Source organism: Erpetoichthys calabaricus, chromosome 9 (genome assembly GCF_900747795.2).
Source record: "Erpetoichthys calabaricus chromosome 9, fErpCal1.3, whole genome shotgun sequence".
NCBI lineage: Eukaryota > Metazoa > Chordata > Cladistia > Polypteriformes > Polypteridae > Erpetoichthys > Erpetoichthys calabaricus.
Window position 1 is genome coordinate 35,918,330 of NC_041402.2, and position 17,176 is coordinate 35,935,505.

The 17,176-nt window shown below is 35.6% G+C and overlaps 1 protein-coding gene across 1 annotated transcript in view; it reads right to left on the reverse strand.

The window, feature by feature from the left end:
• Positions 1–873: 873 nt before the first annotated feature.
• The window catches only part of rpgrip1l (RPGRIP1 like), a 209,977-nt gene continuing 193,674 nt past the window's right edge, over positions 874–17,176 (reverse strand). Inside the window, exons 24-26 of the mRNA XM_051931527.1 lie at positions 10,304–10,388; positions 5,830–5,963; positions 874–1,989 (exon numbers count right to left, since the gene is read on the reverse strand). Coding sequence (XP_051787487.1) covers positions 1,892–1,989; positions 5,830–5,963; positions 10,304–10,388 — 317 coding nt within the window. The 3' untranslated portion in view covers positions 874–1,891. The remainder of the gene's footprint in view (positions 1,990–5,829; positions 5,964–10,303; positions 10,389–17,176) is intronic.

Below are 17,176 nucleotides of genomic sequence, written 5' to 3' on the forward strand. Positions count from 1 at the left end.
GAGGCAATAGCATTAGCCACTGCACAAATAGCTTGTCCCAAAATACATTCAAACTCAATAATAACTTAGCTAATTTAGTAAATATAGTGTTATTTACATACAGTATATTACAAACACAGAAAAATTCATTTTATGATGGTTTTCACTGTAAACATGCAATAATATTTTACCATACAAAAAATGCCAAAAGATATATAGCAATGCCCATACGCTATTTGCACAACCTTTGCCAGCACAATGTACTCAATAAAATACTAACTTGCATAATATTGTAAATTTTAGAATATACTAACCAGAATGATAAAACTGGTAATTTCTAAGACCATCATGATGTTGTATTTTCATTATAGGACAGCAAATTACTGAATTGGTCTTTGGATAACAAGCTTTTTCTGCCAAAGTCAATTTGGATCTTTCATATAAAATATTTTCTAATTTCTAGTTTTACATCTCTTAGTTTCCTGTCAGTTCTCTGTTGTCATAGAATATGCTCAGCACTTTACAGGAACATCTACTGTATGTCATATGCAAAAACCATTGTCTCAGATGTGTTCACACTAATGTTCTCAGAATCGCTTCTTGCCATATAATTGATAGAGGCAGCGCTTAAGAGGTTCAGTATGCATAAAATGGACATTAGCATTTTAAAGAGGTGGATTAATACATAAGTCCAAGCAATTCTCATCTACCAATTCCAATAAAATGCTCATAGTGTGAAACTGCTAATGAGGCTTAAGAGGCCTTATCACTTAGTCTGGTGATTAAAAGAACAAATTTAAGGCTGCCTATTTGCAGGGACACAAAACCTTGTGCTTGCTGAAAAAACTATTAAAACACATGTAATATAATAATCATTCTTTTTTCATCAACAAATCAAACCAGCAGAATAAGATTAATTTATTTTTTGTTTCAAAATTACAATTAATATATATCAGAAAATGTCAAAATATAAAAGATTACTCATATGTTTATATACATTACATGTAAATTTAATTTCTTTAACATGGCAGACTGAAACTCTTCATTTACAGCATTCATACATGATGGTAATCAGCTTGGAAGGAAGGTGGGAGAGGAAAATGAAACTTTCTAGCTTTCTGGTCTGCTCGGTATTCAAGTAACATAATAAGAAGTAAGGCTTACAGAGGTTCATCGATTAACAGCCTGAATAGATTCTTACATATTATTCTTTGTTTTCCTCCTGATGACAACGCACAAAATAAAAAGTGACACCATTAACCTTACTAGTAGAAACACTTTCTTGATTTTTTAAAAAATTTTTAAATGTAGCTCTTTCACAGACTAACCATTTAACACTGCCATAAAATCAAGGAACTACTTTTCTTGCAGGATTTTCACATTTAGGAGGCCGGCCAAAAGGAATCAGTGATGTTTTTAATTAAGAAGACACACTAGATTGAGATCCCCTGAATTCAGCATCACACCAGCAGTTCACTGATGTTAAGGAATACTCTCTAAAATTGGTCTTGTGTCATGTGATGCATTATATTTCTGTTGTCAGACACTGGTGAATGAAATCATAACATCATAATATATATATATTATTTGGAAGTTCCAAAATTACATAGAAAATGCAATATGTGACCTGCAGCTCACTACTGCCTTTTTATAAATGGCCTTTCAAACTGCAGTATTGTAATTCATCAGGTATCCTTTGGAAATTGTTTGAAGATTAAAATGAAACTTAGTGGCATGAAGGTAAACCTTCATCAGCATTTCATAATGTGAAAGTGTAATCAAGCAAAAATATTCTAGTAAGACCTCACTGGGTTTTCTTCTGTTTCAGTCAGAAAGCAGCCCTTACATTATCTTAAAATGTCTCAAAGACACTGATATTGTAATGTAGCATAGTTTTGGATGGTTACATTGTTTAGGAGTCTTCATCCAAGATGGACAACAGTGCCTGCAGAGCCTTAACAGTCACCTTAAGGGTGCCAATGATTTCGTTGGCATCTTGTGCATCGAAAACTGCAGAAAACAAGAGAAAAGCATAGTTATATTTAGCTGTGGCATTTTCAAAAGACAAGAGTTAGCATAAGCTCATTCTTGGAAATTAGAACATTAGAACAATCTAGACGAGAACAAGCCATTCAGCCCAACAAAGCTTGCCAGTCCTACCCACTTATTTCTTCCAAAAAATCATCAAGTCACGTTTTGAAAGTCCCTAAAGTCTTACTGTCTACCACACTACTTGGTAAGCTTATTCCAAGTGTCTATCGTTCTTTGTGTAAAGAAAAACTTTCTAATGTTTGTATGAAATTTACCCTTAACAAGTTTCCAACACTATCCCCGTGTTCTTGATGAACTCATTTTAAAATGATAGTCCTGATCTACTGTACCAATTTCCTTCATTATTTTAAACACTTCAAAATCATGTCACCTCTTAATCTGCTTTTGTTTAAACTGTAAAGGCTCAGCTCTTTTAATCTTACCTCATAATTCAACCCCTGTAGCCCTGGAATCAGCCTAGTTGCTCTTCTCTGGACCTTTTCTAGTGCTGCTATGTCCTTTTTGTAGCCTGGAGACCAAAACTGCACCCAGTACTCCAGATGAGGCTGCACCAGTTCATTATAAAGTTTGAGCAGAACCACCACTACAACTCCACAAATCGTGCTATATAACTTAACATTCTGTTTGCCTTCTTAATGGCTTCTGAACACTGTCGTGAAGTCGATAGCTTAGAGTCCACTATGACCCCTAAATCCCTCTCAATTTTCCGACCACCCATTGTGTAGTCAAACCTAACATTTTAGTTCCTAAGTGTAATACTTTACATTTTTACTCACATTAAATTTCACCTGCCACAAATCTGCCCAAGCCTGTATGTCCTTCTGTAATGATATAACAGATTCCAAATTATCTGCTAATCCACCTATCTTGGTTTCATCTGCAAACTTAACCAGCTTGTTACTTATATTCCTATCTAAATCATTTATATATATTAAAAATAGCAGTGGCCCTAGCACTGAGCCCTGTAGAACACCACTCTTAACATCAGCCAATTCTATTGAGGTTTCTCGCACCATCAGCCTCTGCTTCCTGTGTCTGAGCCAATTCTGCACCCATCTAAAAACATCACCCTGAACACCCACTTCTTTTACTTTGATGCCCAACTGCTAATGTGGCACCTTATCAAATGCTTTCTGTAAGTCAAGATAAATAATATTAAATGCTCCACTTTAATCATATCCTTTTGTTGCCTCCTCATAGAATTCCAGCATGTTAGTAAAACATGACCTCCCTCTTCTGAACCCATGTGCTGACTGTTCCTAATAACCCCAGTCCTTGCCAGGTGTTGCTCAATCTTACCTTATCCTTATCCTCTCCAGTGCGCAGTGACTTCCTTAAAATATATGTCAAGGATTTATATATGTACTCACTACCCTCCTTAAGAACTCGAGGGTAAATATCTACTCCTGGTGATTTTTTTGATTTCAGCCTATTTAATTTGAGCAGCACTTCTCCCTCTACAATTTCCAAATCCCTCACTACCTCCTTAGTAGTCCTGTTTACCTCTGGGAGGCTCACTTGTAAAGACCTCAGAAAAATGTAAGTTTAGGGCACCCGGTATTTCATGGACTGTATATCTTAATTCCCCTTTACTATTTCTGATGCACTTTACCTCCTCCATGACTGTCCTTTTACTACTAAAATACTGAAAGAATCTCTAAGGGTATTCTTTAACCTTACTTGTTATATTTCTCTCTTTTCTTCTATTCTATTTTCTAATATTTCTCTTTTCTTTTAGGCTCTCTGATATCCTTCTTAATGGTGGTTCTCATGTTCTTATACGCTCTACAATTTACTTTGCAATCATTAGTCTTATATGCCTTAAAAAGCTTGACAAATGCACACCAACCAAAAAGGTAAGAGGTTCTTGGTTAAAGAAATACTTCACCTAAAATTATATTTTTCCATATGTTACTTACCTCATGTAGTTTGTAGTGATGGCAGAGAAAAAATGATATCATGTTTTCATGCAGAACAAAGATTAAAAACCACATATGATAGAACAGAACTCTATGGTGACCAATGGTGGACAACAGCAAACAATATCAAAGTGTCCATGAAAAAGTCTTATGTTACTTGTGTCATATAATTCACACGTCAAATCATCCATTCATATGCTCACAACATTCTAAACTAAAAAATACTAAAAATGTATTTTTGTTCAGGTATTGTTAAGTAAGTTGCTTTTAGGAAACACTTTTATGAAGTAGAATGAAATGCACTCAGATACATTGAATTGTAGACCCACCTTCTATATTTATATTCATATCCACAACTGGAGTACTTTGGGATTATTTAGTGGCAAGTGTTAAACTGTACGAGTAAATTGACATTCTCCGTGTTGAAGCATCTCAGTATATATGTACAACACATAAATGACTTTCTTTGTTTTCACTTGCTTTCCTTTAATTTTTAATCTTTAGTTTTACACGTCTCTCAGCGACCTTTGCACTGTCGATATCAAGTAAAAACCAATGTTAGTCAAAGAAAAAACAGTTACTAGACTGGACTTGTGACCAAAGAATGGTGGGGTGGGATGTCAGGTCTTCAATTCAGACACTTAAGTGTGTCTGAGCACATTCTTTTTTAGTTCACAAGACTATTTTCTGGAAGTAGTTAATTTAACAATATGTTAGTAAAAACATGCATTTGCGAAATCATTAGTAAATGACTGGATGACTTCAGATATAAATTATGCAACATGAGTAACATACAATCTTTTCAATGGACATTTTAATATTGTTTGCTGTTGTCCAACATTGGTCACCATAGTCGTCTGCTGCATCAGAAATTTTTTATCTTCATTGTACATGAAAACATGAGATTCATTTTTTTTCTTGGACATCACACCAAACTACATGAGGTAAGTAACATATAAATAATATCGTGTTTGGGTTCAGTATTGCTTTAAATGAGTAAATAAGTTCTGACTGAAGCTGCAATGCACAAGGCAACTAAACAGGAAGAAATGGGGACTAGTGTGCTCAAATTGGAGAATCCATTTTAGTTAAAATGGTTTTCTTGTCCAGATTTCTTTAACAGTGCTGTGCTGTTTATCTTTTCCTTCAACTAGAGTATTAGCTGTACTAAATACTGTTTAAGTGCCAGTTCAAAGTCTGTTTGCTTTTTATCATCATTGAATGCTTTTTCTGGTCTGTCACCAAGATTCTTTGACAAAAACTAATTTGTTTGATGCAACACACTGCACTCATTTATACATGAGAGTAAACAAGTTTTTTCTTGATTTAAAATCTTAAAACACTAAATCTTTTACTGTGTTGAGTGTTTGTCAGCACAATGAACATATCAAGAAAAGAATTTCCTGCCAAAGAATCATTTATTCAGCTCAACACTTTAATGCCATTAATGTTCATACATAAAACTGCACTTAAATTGCTGTTAGGCTTCTTTCCTTACCCATGAACAAAGACCTCTTAGTGCAGCTTTAAATTAATAAACATAGTGAGATAACAGCACTGAATGGGTAACACTACTCTTTTCTAACCCAAGTGATCACTCGATGTTTCTGCCTTCTTGTCTAAGCTACAAGAGCCAAGAGGAAATTTCCACTAATGTACAAGTCAGAGCATTTCACATTTCCAGTTCTTCCACTGCAGTATGGAAAACAAAACACAAAACAAACAAACAAAATTTAAGCTGTATGAATTAACTTCAGTTTAGATTTTAGGGGTTCTTTGAAGACAAAAAAGAAATAAAAACTGTTAGCTCCCATCCAAGTGCTGCAGTCCACAAAGTAAAGAAGAGATTTTCTTGTTCTTTGGAAAAAGGCATACCTACCATCAAGGTTTTGTTCCACAATGTCTTGCTTCTTCAGGACAATCTCTGTCAAGCTCACATAAGCAAAACCGATGTCCTCACAATCAAACTCCTGTTTATCCTCAGGGGGGTCGCTAACCAAGGTGAATCTGATCCTGCCAGATGCATGAATTGAGAACACTGTTTTAACATTGTGCTGAAATATGCTTAAAGATGCCTCATTGCTAACTTTTCAGCAACAGGTATAGAAATGTTCCTGTTCAATTTTAATAGCATTTGATTACCTGTCCTGAAATTCTGCAGTAAAACTCAATATCACATTACCAAGTCTATGGCTGGAAGCGTAAAACTAATCTTATCTGCAATACATACTGATTGTAACTATGAATTAAGTGAGAGAATGCTAAATGCAACAAATATGTAATGTCAGTTTACATAAAGGATTTTCAGTTGATTTTAAAACAGAAACATGAAGGGTAATGATATGAAATGCACAAGTAGCTATCCTATTGTACGCACTGCACCTAACAAAAATTAATCAATTGTACAGCTATCAAACATTTACATTTTACTTAAACATGACAGAAATCAGTAGGTAGTGAACAGATGTTTTTTTATTATTACTGTGTTTGGTAAAGAATTATCTAATTTCTTAGAGGTGTCTATCTCTGCCCAATGACAACCAAGCAAAGGACATTATTCAGAGAGTCTGTATCCGCTCTTATAATTTTTTTTTTAATTTTCAAAACTGTATTTGTTTCTAAAAAAGTGAGCCTTTGTTCTTTAATTATTTTTTAGTAATAATCACCTTTTTGACCTCATCACAAAATTAAATATTTACATTATAAATGGTTTTGATCTGAATTCAAAGCTACATCTTCTTCTGTGTTTGTTCTTACAGACCTAACTTGCATTACAAGACCCATGAACTATATTACTAACCTGCTCTGAGACAGTACACTCTGTATAGTTGGCTGCTGCTTGTGTTCTCTGGAACAGTGGAACTCAAAAGTGTTTTAGACTTAGGGCTACTTTGCTAAATTCAAATCTAACAATGAACCACTTCAGCCTGAAAGTCATGTGCTAGTTTAATTCTGCATTACAGTTCCCCAACTTGTTTTTGCTGGATCTGCATCTCAAAGTCACAAATTTCAGTCAATGATCCATAATACACCCCAAGTCCTTAAGATGGATTAATAGCAGACAAACTGTAAGCACATCACCAGTGGTGTGGAGAAAAAGGAAGCCTTTCCTAGATGTGGGCTCTCCAGGCTGACATGAAAGTTTGTTTAGAAGAAAGTCATGCACATTGAGATCAGCAAGGCTGGTGTTAATTGAAAGAGAGAGAGAGAGAATGAAATAGGGGTGACCATAACAAGCAAACAAGAGCAGAATAGGAAGCCTTGGATTTGAAGCAAAAGTTGTTACTGTCCACAAGACGTTCGATGCTGTGCTCCTTGGTGGAAGTTTTAGACTCATTTGTCATGTATCTAAGTATATTGATTTAGTATTGCTGATATTGGCTAGCCTTGATTGCTAAAATTAAATGAGTAAATAAATACGAAACAGACTAATGTATGTGAGCAATTTAAAATTCACTTTGCCCTGCAGACATTTAGACTACTACTTGACTCACACTTGGGGCCCTTGGGTAATCCGTGGACCAGACTTTGAGAATCACTGCTCTAGAAGGTGAGTGTAATTCCTCCCCTGTAACACTTGGGCCACTGAAGCGCGTATCTGATTTGTACAGTAATTATAAACAAAACTCTGCCTTATCCCTCTACTATATGTCCCATTGCCAGTGTAAGCCACATTGTACCAATACCAGGACATATACAAATGTTCTTGAAGTAAATTAAACTTAAGCAGATCTCCATATAGAATTTCAAACACATCACAAGCTGCCTAATAAATTAACCGATCCTTCCTCCACTGTAGCAATTTTTCTGGAAAATGGCATTAATTTCACTATTTGGTATCTGATATTCTTATGGCATGCTTTTTACCTGTTGTCAAAGATAAAGTAATTTGCCATATATTACAAACTGTTTTCTCAGCTAGTATTATTAGTATATTAGACATTTTTATTGTGGCTTTATAGCAGATTATATCTTGTGTTGCTGTGAGGATATTTAATCAACACTAGTGAAACAGAAAGAAAGAAAGAAAGAAAGAAAGAAAGAAAGAAAGAAAGAAAGAAAGAAAGAAAGAAAGAAAGAAAGAAAGAAAGAAAGGAGACAGAGAGAGAGATAACCCCAATGATACAAAAAGGCCCTTGCATTTTCAACATTGTTAAGGTTTTCTTTTATCCTGCATTTATAATCACAATGCTTTGTGGAACCTGATTTGAATTAACGGCTTGTACTTTGGCCAAAACTCAAAGACTGACCAAAGGACAGGATTTACAGCAAAGCCCTCTTGAGATGATACTGTCTGGCAGAACACAACACTCATGAAGGCCAGTACATTCCAATGCTTTGAACTCTTTGATAAGAATCATGCGAAAATGCAGAGCAATATTTATTTTTAACGAGGCCAGCAATGATAGAAGACAATAAACACAGCATTAAAGGAATAACTAAAGCACTTGGCGATGTTGTGACACTTTAAGGCAAGCTATCCAAAATCCTGCTATGTTTATGACACATAATTTAAATATTCTCCATTATATCAGAAAATATTAGCAAATTAAACTTTAGACCACAGAAAAAATGTGAATTAGAAAAAATCATTATATCAAATAACTTGCAGGAGCAACTATCTTTGTTGTATACTACACCAATACTAAAACTTCTTTAAGTGCCAGCTTAATACCAACTCTAATATGAATCATCTTCATGTGGCAAATCCTTACAACACAATAAATGAGGAAAGCCCATTGGTCTTTCAAATGAGGAGAAAATTCAGACTGCAGGGATTCATTCAGAGATCCATGATTATCAGAAAAGGTGAGTACAGGCTAGGCTCAGTCATAGGCACAGAATGTAAAGGGCACACAGTGTAGAGAGGGGATTTACAATCTTGGTCCTGGAGGGCCACGGGTATAGCAGGCTTTTTTTCCAACCAACCTATTAGTTTAATGTCAATCTTGTTGTTATAATGAATTTCTTGTATATTACGAACACTCTAGCTCACTCTCTGATATCACAGAAATTATAAACGATTTCCCCTGAATTTAGAATGATGCTTGCTGCAGCCATAAATTTCTGCTTCATTGAATTGACTTACATGTCAAGAATGTTAAGCTCTTTACTGCTTCATTTTATTAACCGAAAGAGAATTAGCCATGACTCAGAAATATCAAATAAAAGCAAACCACGTGTATGTGTTCATCATCATTACTAAGTAGCTGCTTTTAATACAAAAAAAAAAATAAAAATATAAGGCTTTCTAATCCTCTCCAGGCCATTTTGTTGAATTTTCTCCAAATCATTTGCATATATTTTGGAAGGAACTTCTGAAAGAGCAGACTGAATACAGGTAGACTGAGGTAAATAAATAAAGAAACAATATTTTTGACATCTTCCATAAACCTTAAAAATTGGTCAATGATTATTGGTCAATGACAATAAACTGGACCGAACAAAATCGGAAGTGACCCTCTAGGATCAGAATTGTCACTGCTTCAACTTACTCACATGCATCTCAATGACCACGTAAGTTGAAAAATTGCTTTGCATGGATTAGAATTGTACATGCAGTTTATGATTTAGTGCAAGTGTACTAAAAAATGTGACTTCTACATTTGTACGCTTGGCATTTTGTGAACCCAGTCATTCAAGCGTGGTTTGGAGGTACCCAGGGCCTATCTTACTAGGGTCCAGGCAGGAAGCAATTCTGTGTAGGGCATTCATACCGGTCTGAATCAACCCAACAAATGCTTTAAGTAGATGGGAAGAAACCAAAATACCCTGAGAAAAAATTTACAAAGACAGAAGGAAAACATGTCAAACAGTACTTAGATTGGAATATGAGCTAGAGAGTCAAGGTAGCAGCACTAACCACTGTGTCACTAAAGGCAACGTCACAGCCTCTAACCTTTTTCTGTGATGCAGTTAGGTGATCAAACACATGTATTATTCGATACATTTTGCAGTTACATCATTACCCTAAATCTACATCTAATATACTGCACAATCAAATTAAAAAATAGAAATTAATTGACAAAAAAATATAAATATTCGAAACCAGAAAATGGAGAATGACTGGGAATCTGTTTGTCTTTCAACTGTAGCATGACAGCCACTGTTCATGTTTTTATTTTTTAGAAGCGTATTCTGTTATATGCACTTGTGAAAAAGCCTTGTGCTGGACAAATAAAACCAGACAGATAGAGGGAACCATCTGGTGCTTGTCAGAAAATTACAGTCCAACTTTTAGCAATACAGCTTTATGAAAACGTGCCCACAAACAGTACAAATTCATTACAACAGTCATAAAGGTAAGTAATAAATGAAAGAAGGTGAACTTCATTTTTACGTGTTATACTTACATCCCATGCGCTGACTCTGGTTCCTGGAGCACAGACCTTAGGGACTCTCGAATTGTGCCATTATTTTCTTTATCCACATGGATCACTGTCAAGACAACAGTACTGAGTTACTTGATGCAATCTGACATTAGAAAACTCCTACACTCCATTTAGGAAACCTTACAAATGCAGCAAGTGATTTTGTTTTTCTCTGCTCTCTCCACTCTTCATTGTTTACTTACAGAGTGTAGCAAAAGGCAAGCAGAGATGATATTAAATCCACAGATCATGTGATTTGATGCCTCATCCATGGCAGGTTTATGTGTGTGCTGTCAAAAGGGATCCAGGCAATGTCTAAATGTGCCATATAGCTGTCATCCCCTGTTAACGACACTAGCGGTCTCAATTGGGGAAAGCCAGCAGTCTTTATTGTTGTATATTTGAGGGGATTTAATGTGTTTTTCTTACCAGGGTAGGTGGTGACAATGACAGGGTATAGCTAAATGGCACAGAAACTGTCCTTCCAGACAACACTGGTAATTTAATCTCTTGTGTTGTGGCAGCAGAAGCGCAGCATTACAATGACAGAATTATATAAGACATTTTGAATTTTCCAGAACATGACACTGCAAACTTGTTCACCATAGACTAACCTCTCAACAAATGTGAATTTTCTAAGATTTTAATCTGAAGTGCACAAAAACAGAATTGCCCTACTTAAAATATTGATAGGAAGCCTCAGACAAATAAGCAGGAATATATGAAGCCATAAGCAGAAAAAACAGGTAAATCATAGTAGAAAATCAAACTTCCAGATTACAAGTGAATGTTTTAAACTCCACACAGGGGAAAATAGTTTCAGGTTCTTAATACAAAATAGAATGCATGGTTAACAAAAATATTGTGATTGCAATAACTGGAAAGCTAATAGGGTAAAATTGTTGCAACTGATTAATTCTCTCCTTAAATTGTAAATTTAAAGGGTATTCAACAAATTTGCAATAAAAATGGGTGAAAATAACATGCATGGTCAAAGATGTACTGATGTAAAAGAACCTTACATGGAAAAGAAGTGAAATGTGCTTAACTCCTCACCATCAGAGGTAGTACATAACTTCAGTAAAAATATAACAAAATGACAGTCAGTGAAGAATTGGCTAACAGTATAATGTTTAGTAGGAGTCTCAAACTCACCCATTTAAAAATATTTAAGTATCAATATATATACATAACAATCTCAAAGTGTCTTAATTTGGTTTAGGGAGGCAGAGGCCCAGGGTTTATTCTGGCAGAGGCATATAAAGCATAAAGGCAGGATACTTGAAACGCGAGTGTTCAATGCTCTTTCGCTGAGTCTAGAATGGCCCACAAAACACCGGTGATGACGCGTTTGGTTTTATTTTGAAGCCAGTCATGCCTGCTATTAATCGAAACCAAAGATAGGTTTGTGGCTGCTTCGGTTCACCAGCATGATGAGACTATATAGTAGCCAACAACTATAACAACACATTTAGAGTAACAAATGAACCTAATTAGAGTGTCCTTGGGAATGTGAGAGGAAACTGGCAAACCTGTAGGAAACTGACATGGAGAGTATGGAGGAATATTTTGGAAAAAAATTAATAAATAAATAAATGTGCAAATAAATAATTGTATTGTGAAATGTGACTATATTTGTGGCAGACGGTCGGGGTCCATGCCCAGCCGGGACACCCCTGCACACTATATTCAGGGGGAGCAGCCCTGGGCAGTGCAATACCTCCCCCAGGACGCTAGATGGCCGCCCCCCTGGGTTTGAGCGGTGCCTCGGTTTCCCACTGGGCTCCATGGGAATTGGAGTTGGGTGCAGCCCTGTTGGGTCCCGCAGGCACTGCCCGGAAGTGCAGCCAGAACTCGGTGATCAAGCACCTGGAGCACTTCCGGGTGAACTATAAAAGGAGCCAGCGACCACCACTCAGCGGCCAGAGTCGGGTGGGAGGAGGACAGAGCTTGCTGAGGAGGAGTGGTGGTGCCAAGAAGAGAAAAGTGTGTGATTTGTGCCTGTGCTTTGGGACTGTGTATTGCCTGTGGGACACGGGGAAGGCGTGCGCCCACAGGAGGAGAAAGTAAAAAGTCTTATTGCATTTTATACGTGCCTTCCGTGTGAATCTGTGTCGGGTCGGGCGCAATTTAGTGCCTTTCTCTTACAATATATACATATATTGTGTGTGTGTATATATATATATATATATATATATATATATATATATATATATATATATATATATATTATAAAAAGAAATCCTGTCCCCTGTCCTGATAGTCTATGATACGTGATCTTTCTCGGAAGATAATTTAAAGACCCGCAAGACGAAAGAGACCTGCCACGGTGCGTCTCACGGGAACATAGAACGAGAGTCTTGCAAGACACACCCTACTTACAAGCAATATCAAAAAAAACAAATCAGTAGTGTAAAGGCAGTCATGCAGCACACACAGCTCCAGGGCTCTCAGTGCATATAAAGTGTATAAGGTCAATACGGTAGAAATGAAATGAATAGGGTAGAAATGAAACATCGACGATTAAACGAAGAAGAAAGAAAAGCGCGGAGAAAAGAGATTCAAATGCGTTGGACAGAAAAAAGAGCAAAACAGAATAATTGAGGTGCAAATTCAGAAAATAAGGAAAGTAATTATCAGCCTGGAACAAGTGGAATTGAAAAAAAAGCACGTCCAATCCGGCTCAGAATTAAATGACAGTGAGTAAAAGAGAAAGTAGAACTTCACAGAGATGTTTACAAACGTTGGCGCTAAACACATGCAGAGCAGGTTAGAGACTATGAAACCAGGGAAATTAGAAAGGCTCAAAAAAAAAACAAAAAAAAAAACGGCGCTATACACATGTGGAGAAAGTTAAAGGATAAGTGTGGAGAAAGTTAAAGGATAAGAAAGTAGGAAAATTAGAAAATATAAAAAAGTAAAGATCGCAGTAGCGCAAACAAACAAACTGCCTCATTTAACTATGCACCAGTCTAACTTTTGTTTTGCACAATAATTACTACACTATTGCACCTTAACACCTAATTCTACTTTATTCACATAATTTTACTTACAAAAGTAAAGATCGCAGTAGCGCAAACAAACAAACTGGCTCATTTAACTATGCACCAGTCTAACTTTGGTTTTGCACAGTAATTACTACACTATTGCACCTTAACACCTAATTCTACTTTATTCACATAATTTTACTTATTTACTCTTTCGATCTATGACTTTTTGTTAATCTAACTGATATTCTTCTAACTTTGCACAGTTTTTGATAAGCGGATCAGGATGCATTTCACTGCGTGTTGTCCTGTATAACTATGCACGTGACAAATGAAGAATCTTGAGAATTTCAAAAACGGAGTTTACCGCACATGCATTTATTGGTTACTTTGTTAATGTATATATATTTATCTGACTGCTTATTTAAAAACCTAAATTTACCCCAAGAGTCAAAAACGTTCTGTCTAGCCCTTGTACAAAAACCTAGACAAAAGCTGGGGTATCACCTTGGTAAACCCATGTACTTTTGGAACTGGGAGAGGAAAATAGCACGACTTTACAGACAGGAGTCCAATGCAGAACTCTACTTACTTTGTAAAAAAAAAAATTATTATACTGCATTGGAGAAATTTGGGTTTGGCCCGAATATTTGTGCACGGATCAAACTACTGTATACCAATCCAGAAGCTTCAGTTTGTATTAATAACATTTGCTCAGACTACTTTAAGCTAGAACGTGGCACCAGACAAGGATGTCCCTTGTCACCACTGCTGTTTGCAATCGCCATTGAACCACTGGCGGTTCACTGCCGAAATTCTTATCAGATAAAGGGGATTGTCAGAGAAGGACTGGAACAGAAAATTTCTCTATATGCAGATGATATGGTTTTATATATATCAGACCCAGAAAACACTGTCCCTGCAGTTCTAACAGCACTAACAGAATTTCAAAAGATATCTGGTCTTAAAATTAATCTGAATAAAAGTATACTCTTTCCAGTGAATTCACAAGCATATAATATCAGATTGGACACCCTACCTTTTACCATAGCAGATCAGTTTAAATACCTAGGGGTAAATATCACAAGTAAACATAAAGCTCTTTATCAAAAAAATTTTGCCGTCTGTATGGAAAAACTTAAGCAAGACCTGGATAGATGGTCAACCCTTCATCTCACTCTAGCCGGAAGAATTAACGTTGTTAAGATGAATATCCTTCCTAAACTTCTTATTTTATTTCAAAACATTCCAATATATATCAATAAATCATTTTTTAAGCAATTAGATTCAACAATAACCTCATTCATTTGGAACTCAAAACACCCACGTATCCGAAGAGCAACCCTACAAAGACCTCAGGCAGAAGGTGGCATAGCTCTACCTAATTTTCAGTTTTATTACTGGGCATCAAGCATACAAGCCATAAAAACCTGGACACAAATTAATGAACATACACAGGCTTGGTCCGCAATAGAAATAAAATCCTGTAGTACTTCTTTATACTCCCTGCTCTGCTCTCCAATAAATGCAAGTTATCGCAGATATACTAATAACCCAATTGTGCTTTACTCACTTAGAATATGGAACCAAATTAGAAAGCATTTTAAGATGGAAAATCTTTTATCGGTGGCACCTCTGCAAGAAAACCACCTCTTTCAACCCTCGCAAACATATCCAGTTTTTAATACCTGGAAAAGTTTTGGGATTAAAATGCTCAGAGATCTTTATATAGACAACATATTTGCATCTTTTGAACAATTACGTTCCAAATTCAACCTCCCAGCTACACATTTCTTTCACTATCTTCAAATTAGAAATTTTGTTAAACAGAAATTGCCCGATTTTCCCCACCTCGCACCCTCCACAATGCTGGAAAAAATACTGCTCAATGCCGAGGAATTAAACACCATTTCCGCATTATATAAAATCCTATTAGAGTCCGTACCTTTCAAAGATCCGAAAGGACATTGGGAAGAAGAATCTCTTAATCAATATATCAGAAAAGGAGTGGAAGGTAGCAAAGCAGAGAATTCACTCGAGCTCCATATGCGCAAAGCATAGAATTATTCAACTAAAAATTATGTATCAAGCTCATCTGTCTCACTTAAAACTGTTCAAAATGTTTCCAGGGCAAGATCCAACTTGCGAACGCTGCAACAAAGCTCCTGCCTCACTGGGTCACATGTTCTGGGTCTGCACCAAATTAACATCATTTTGGACAAAAATTTTCAAGTGCCTTTCAGACAGCCTTGGGGTCACAATCCCTCCTAACCCACTAACAGCTGTGTTCGGTGTTCTTCCAGACAGACTTGAAGTGGAAAAGGACAAGCAAACGGTGATTGCATTCACTACACTTTTGGCACGCAGACTTATTCTGTTAAATTGGAAGAATCCTAACTCTCCTCTGATAAGTCAGTGGGAAACCGATGTTTTATATTATTTGAAATTGGAAAAAATCTAATTCTCAGTTAGAAGATCTGTACAAAATTTTTTCAAAGCCTGGCAAGATCTGATCAATATTATTTTAGAATAAGAGAAATAACTATTACCGCATTTAATTCCCTTCTCCATCTCTTATTTACATATATATTTATTTCTCCCTTTCCTTTGCTTATTGTTGTCTTATTAAAAAGCCCTAAGCAATTCTCCTTTAGCTAAGCTCTCCTTCTCAGGGGTGGGGTTTGATTTGTCTTTAATTTGTTTGGTTATAAATTGATCTATTTGTATGGAATGATTACAATAAAAATTAATAAAATTAAAAAAAAAAAAAAAATAAAAAAAAAATATTAAATGCTGATGATGTAGATCGTTTTGTCTGTGCTGAAATTCCAAACAGAGAAACTTATCCTGACCTCATTAAAAAGATTCAGCATATTGGGACTTGCACGATTACAAATATTGTTTTTACAGAAGTTCTGAAATAAAAGTGAAACTAATGAAATAACAACAATTCAAAGAAAAAACAATCATAAAAGTGTGTATCCGGAAAACCAAATACAGGGGTTGGCAAGCGAAGCTAGCAGGGGGTGAAGCCCCCTAGTATATATATGTATATACATATATATATATATATATATATATATATATATATATATATCTGTGTATGTATGTATGTATATGTATATATATATATATATATTTGTATATGTATATATATGTAATATGTATAAAATGTATAACAAATACCGTAATGATATGTGTTTATACATAGTTACCTGTAGAGTGCACGTTGGACATCAAGTGCTACATTTAAAGGCAGACACAAGACTCCTGCCTTGGGGAGTTAATAAAATATATCTAACCTAATTTAATAATCTAATACAGAGAAATAATTATATAAATACATACGTAATGAAATAAGCAACAAGAAACATATTTCATTAAATATTTAATTAGTCATGCTTACATAGTATTGTCTTATTATTTATGCATTCTCACATTTTATAACACATTTAATTTTCATATTTATTTATCTATTTAATTAACCCAAAATATCCCTCCATAGGCGCGGATATAAAAACTCTGCAGAAGCAATAACTGGGAGCATAAGATTTGTCCACACTAACACAGATAAATATGAAAACACCGGTCACTCACACTGAAATGCCAACTGTGTAAATCTTGCCAACTGGGCATGTGCGGTTTATCAGCAAAGCTTGGTGTTTGTCAATGTGGCAAACTTGAGATAAATGAATGAAGGAAAAAACAAAAAAAATGTCTTTGTCTGGACAGACGTTGAAATACAGCTTGTTTTAAAGCTTACAAGCAGGTATAAGGTTGCCACTGCTTTGGAGAAAATGAAATGGAAGTTCTGCCAAAATAAAACAACAAACTATTTGAGTGTTTCAAGGCACAGTACCTGTCTGCT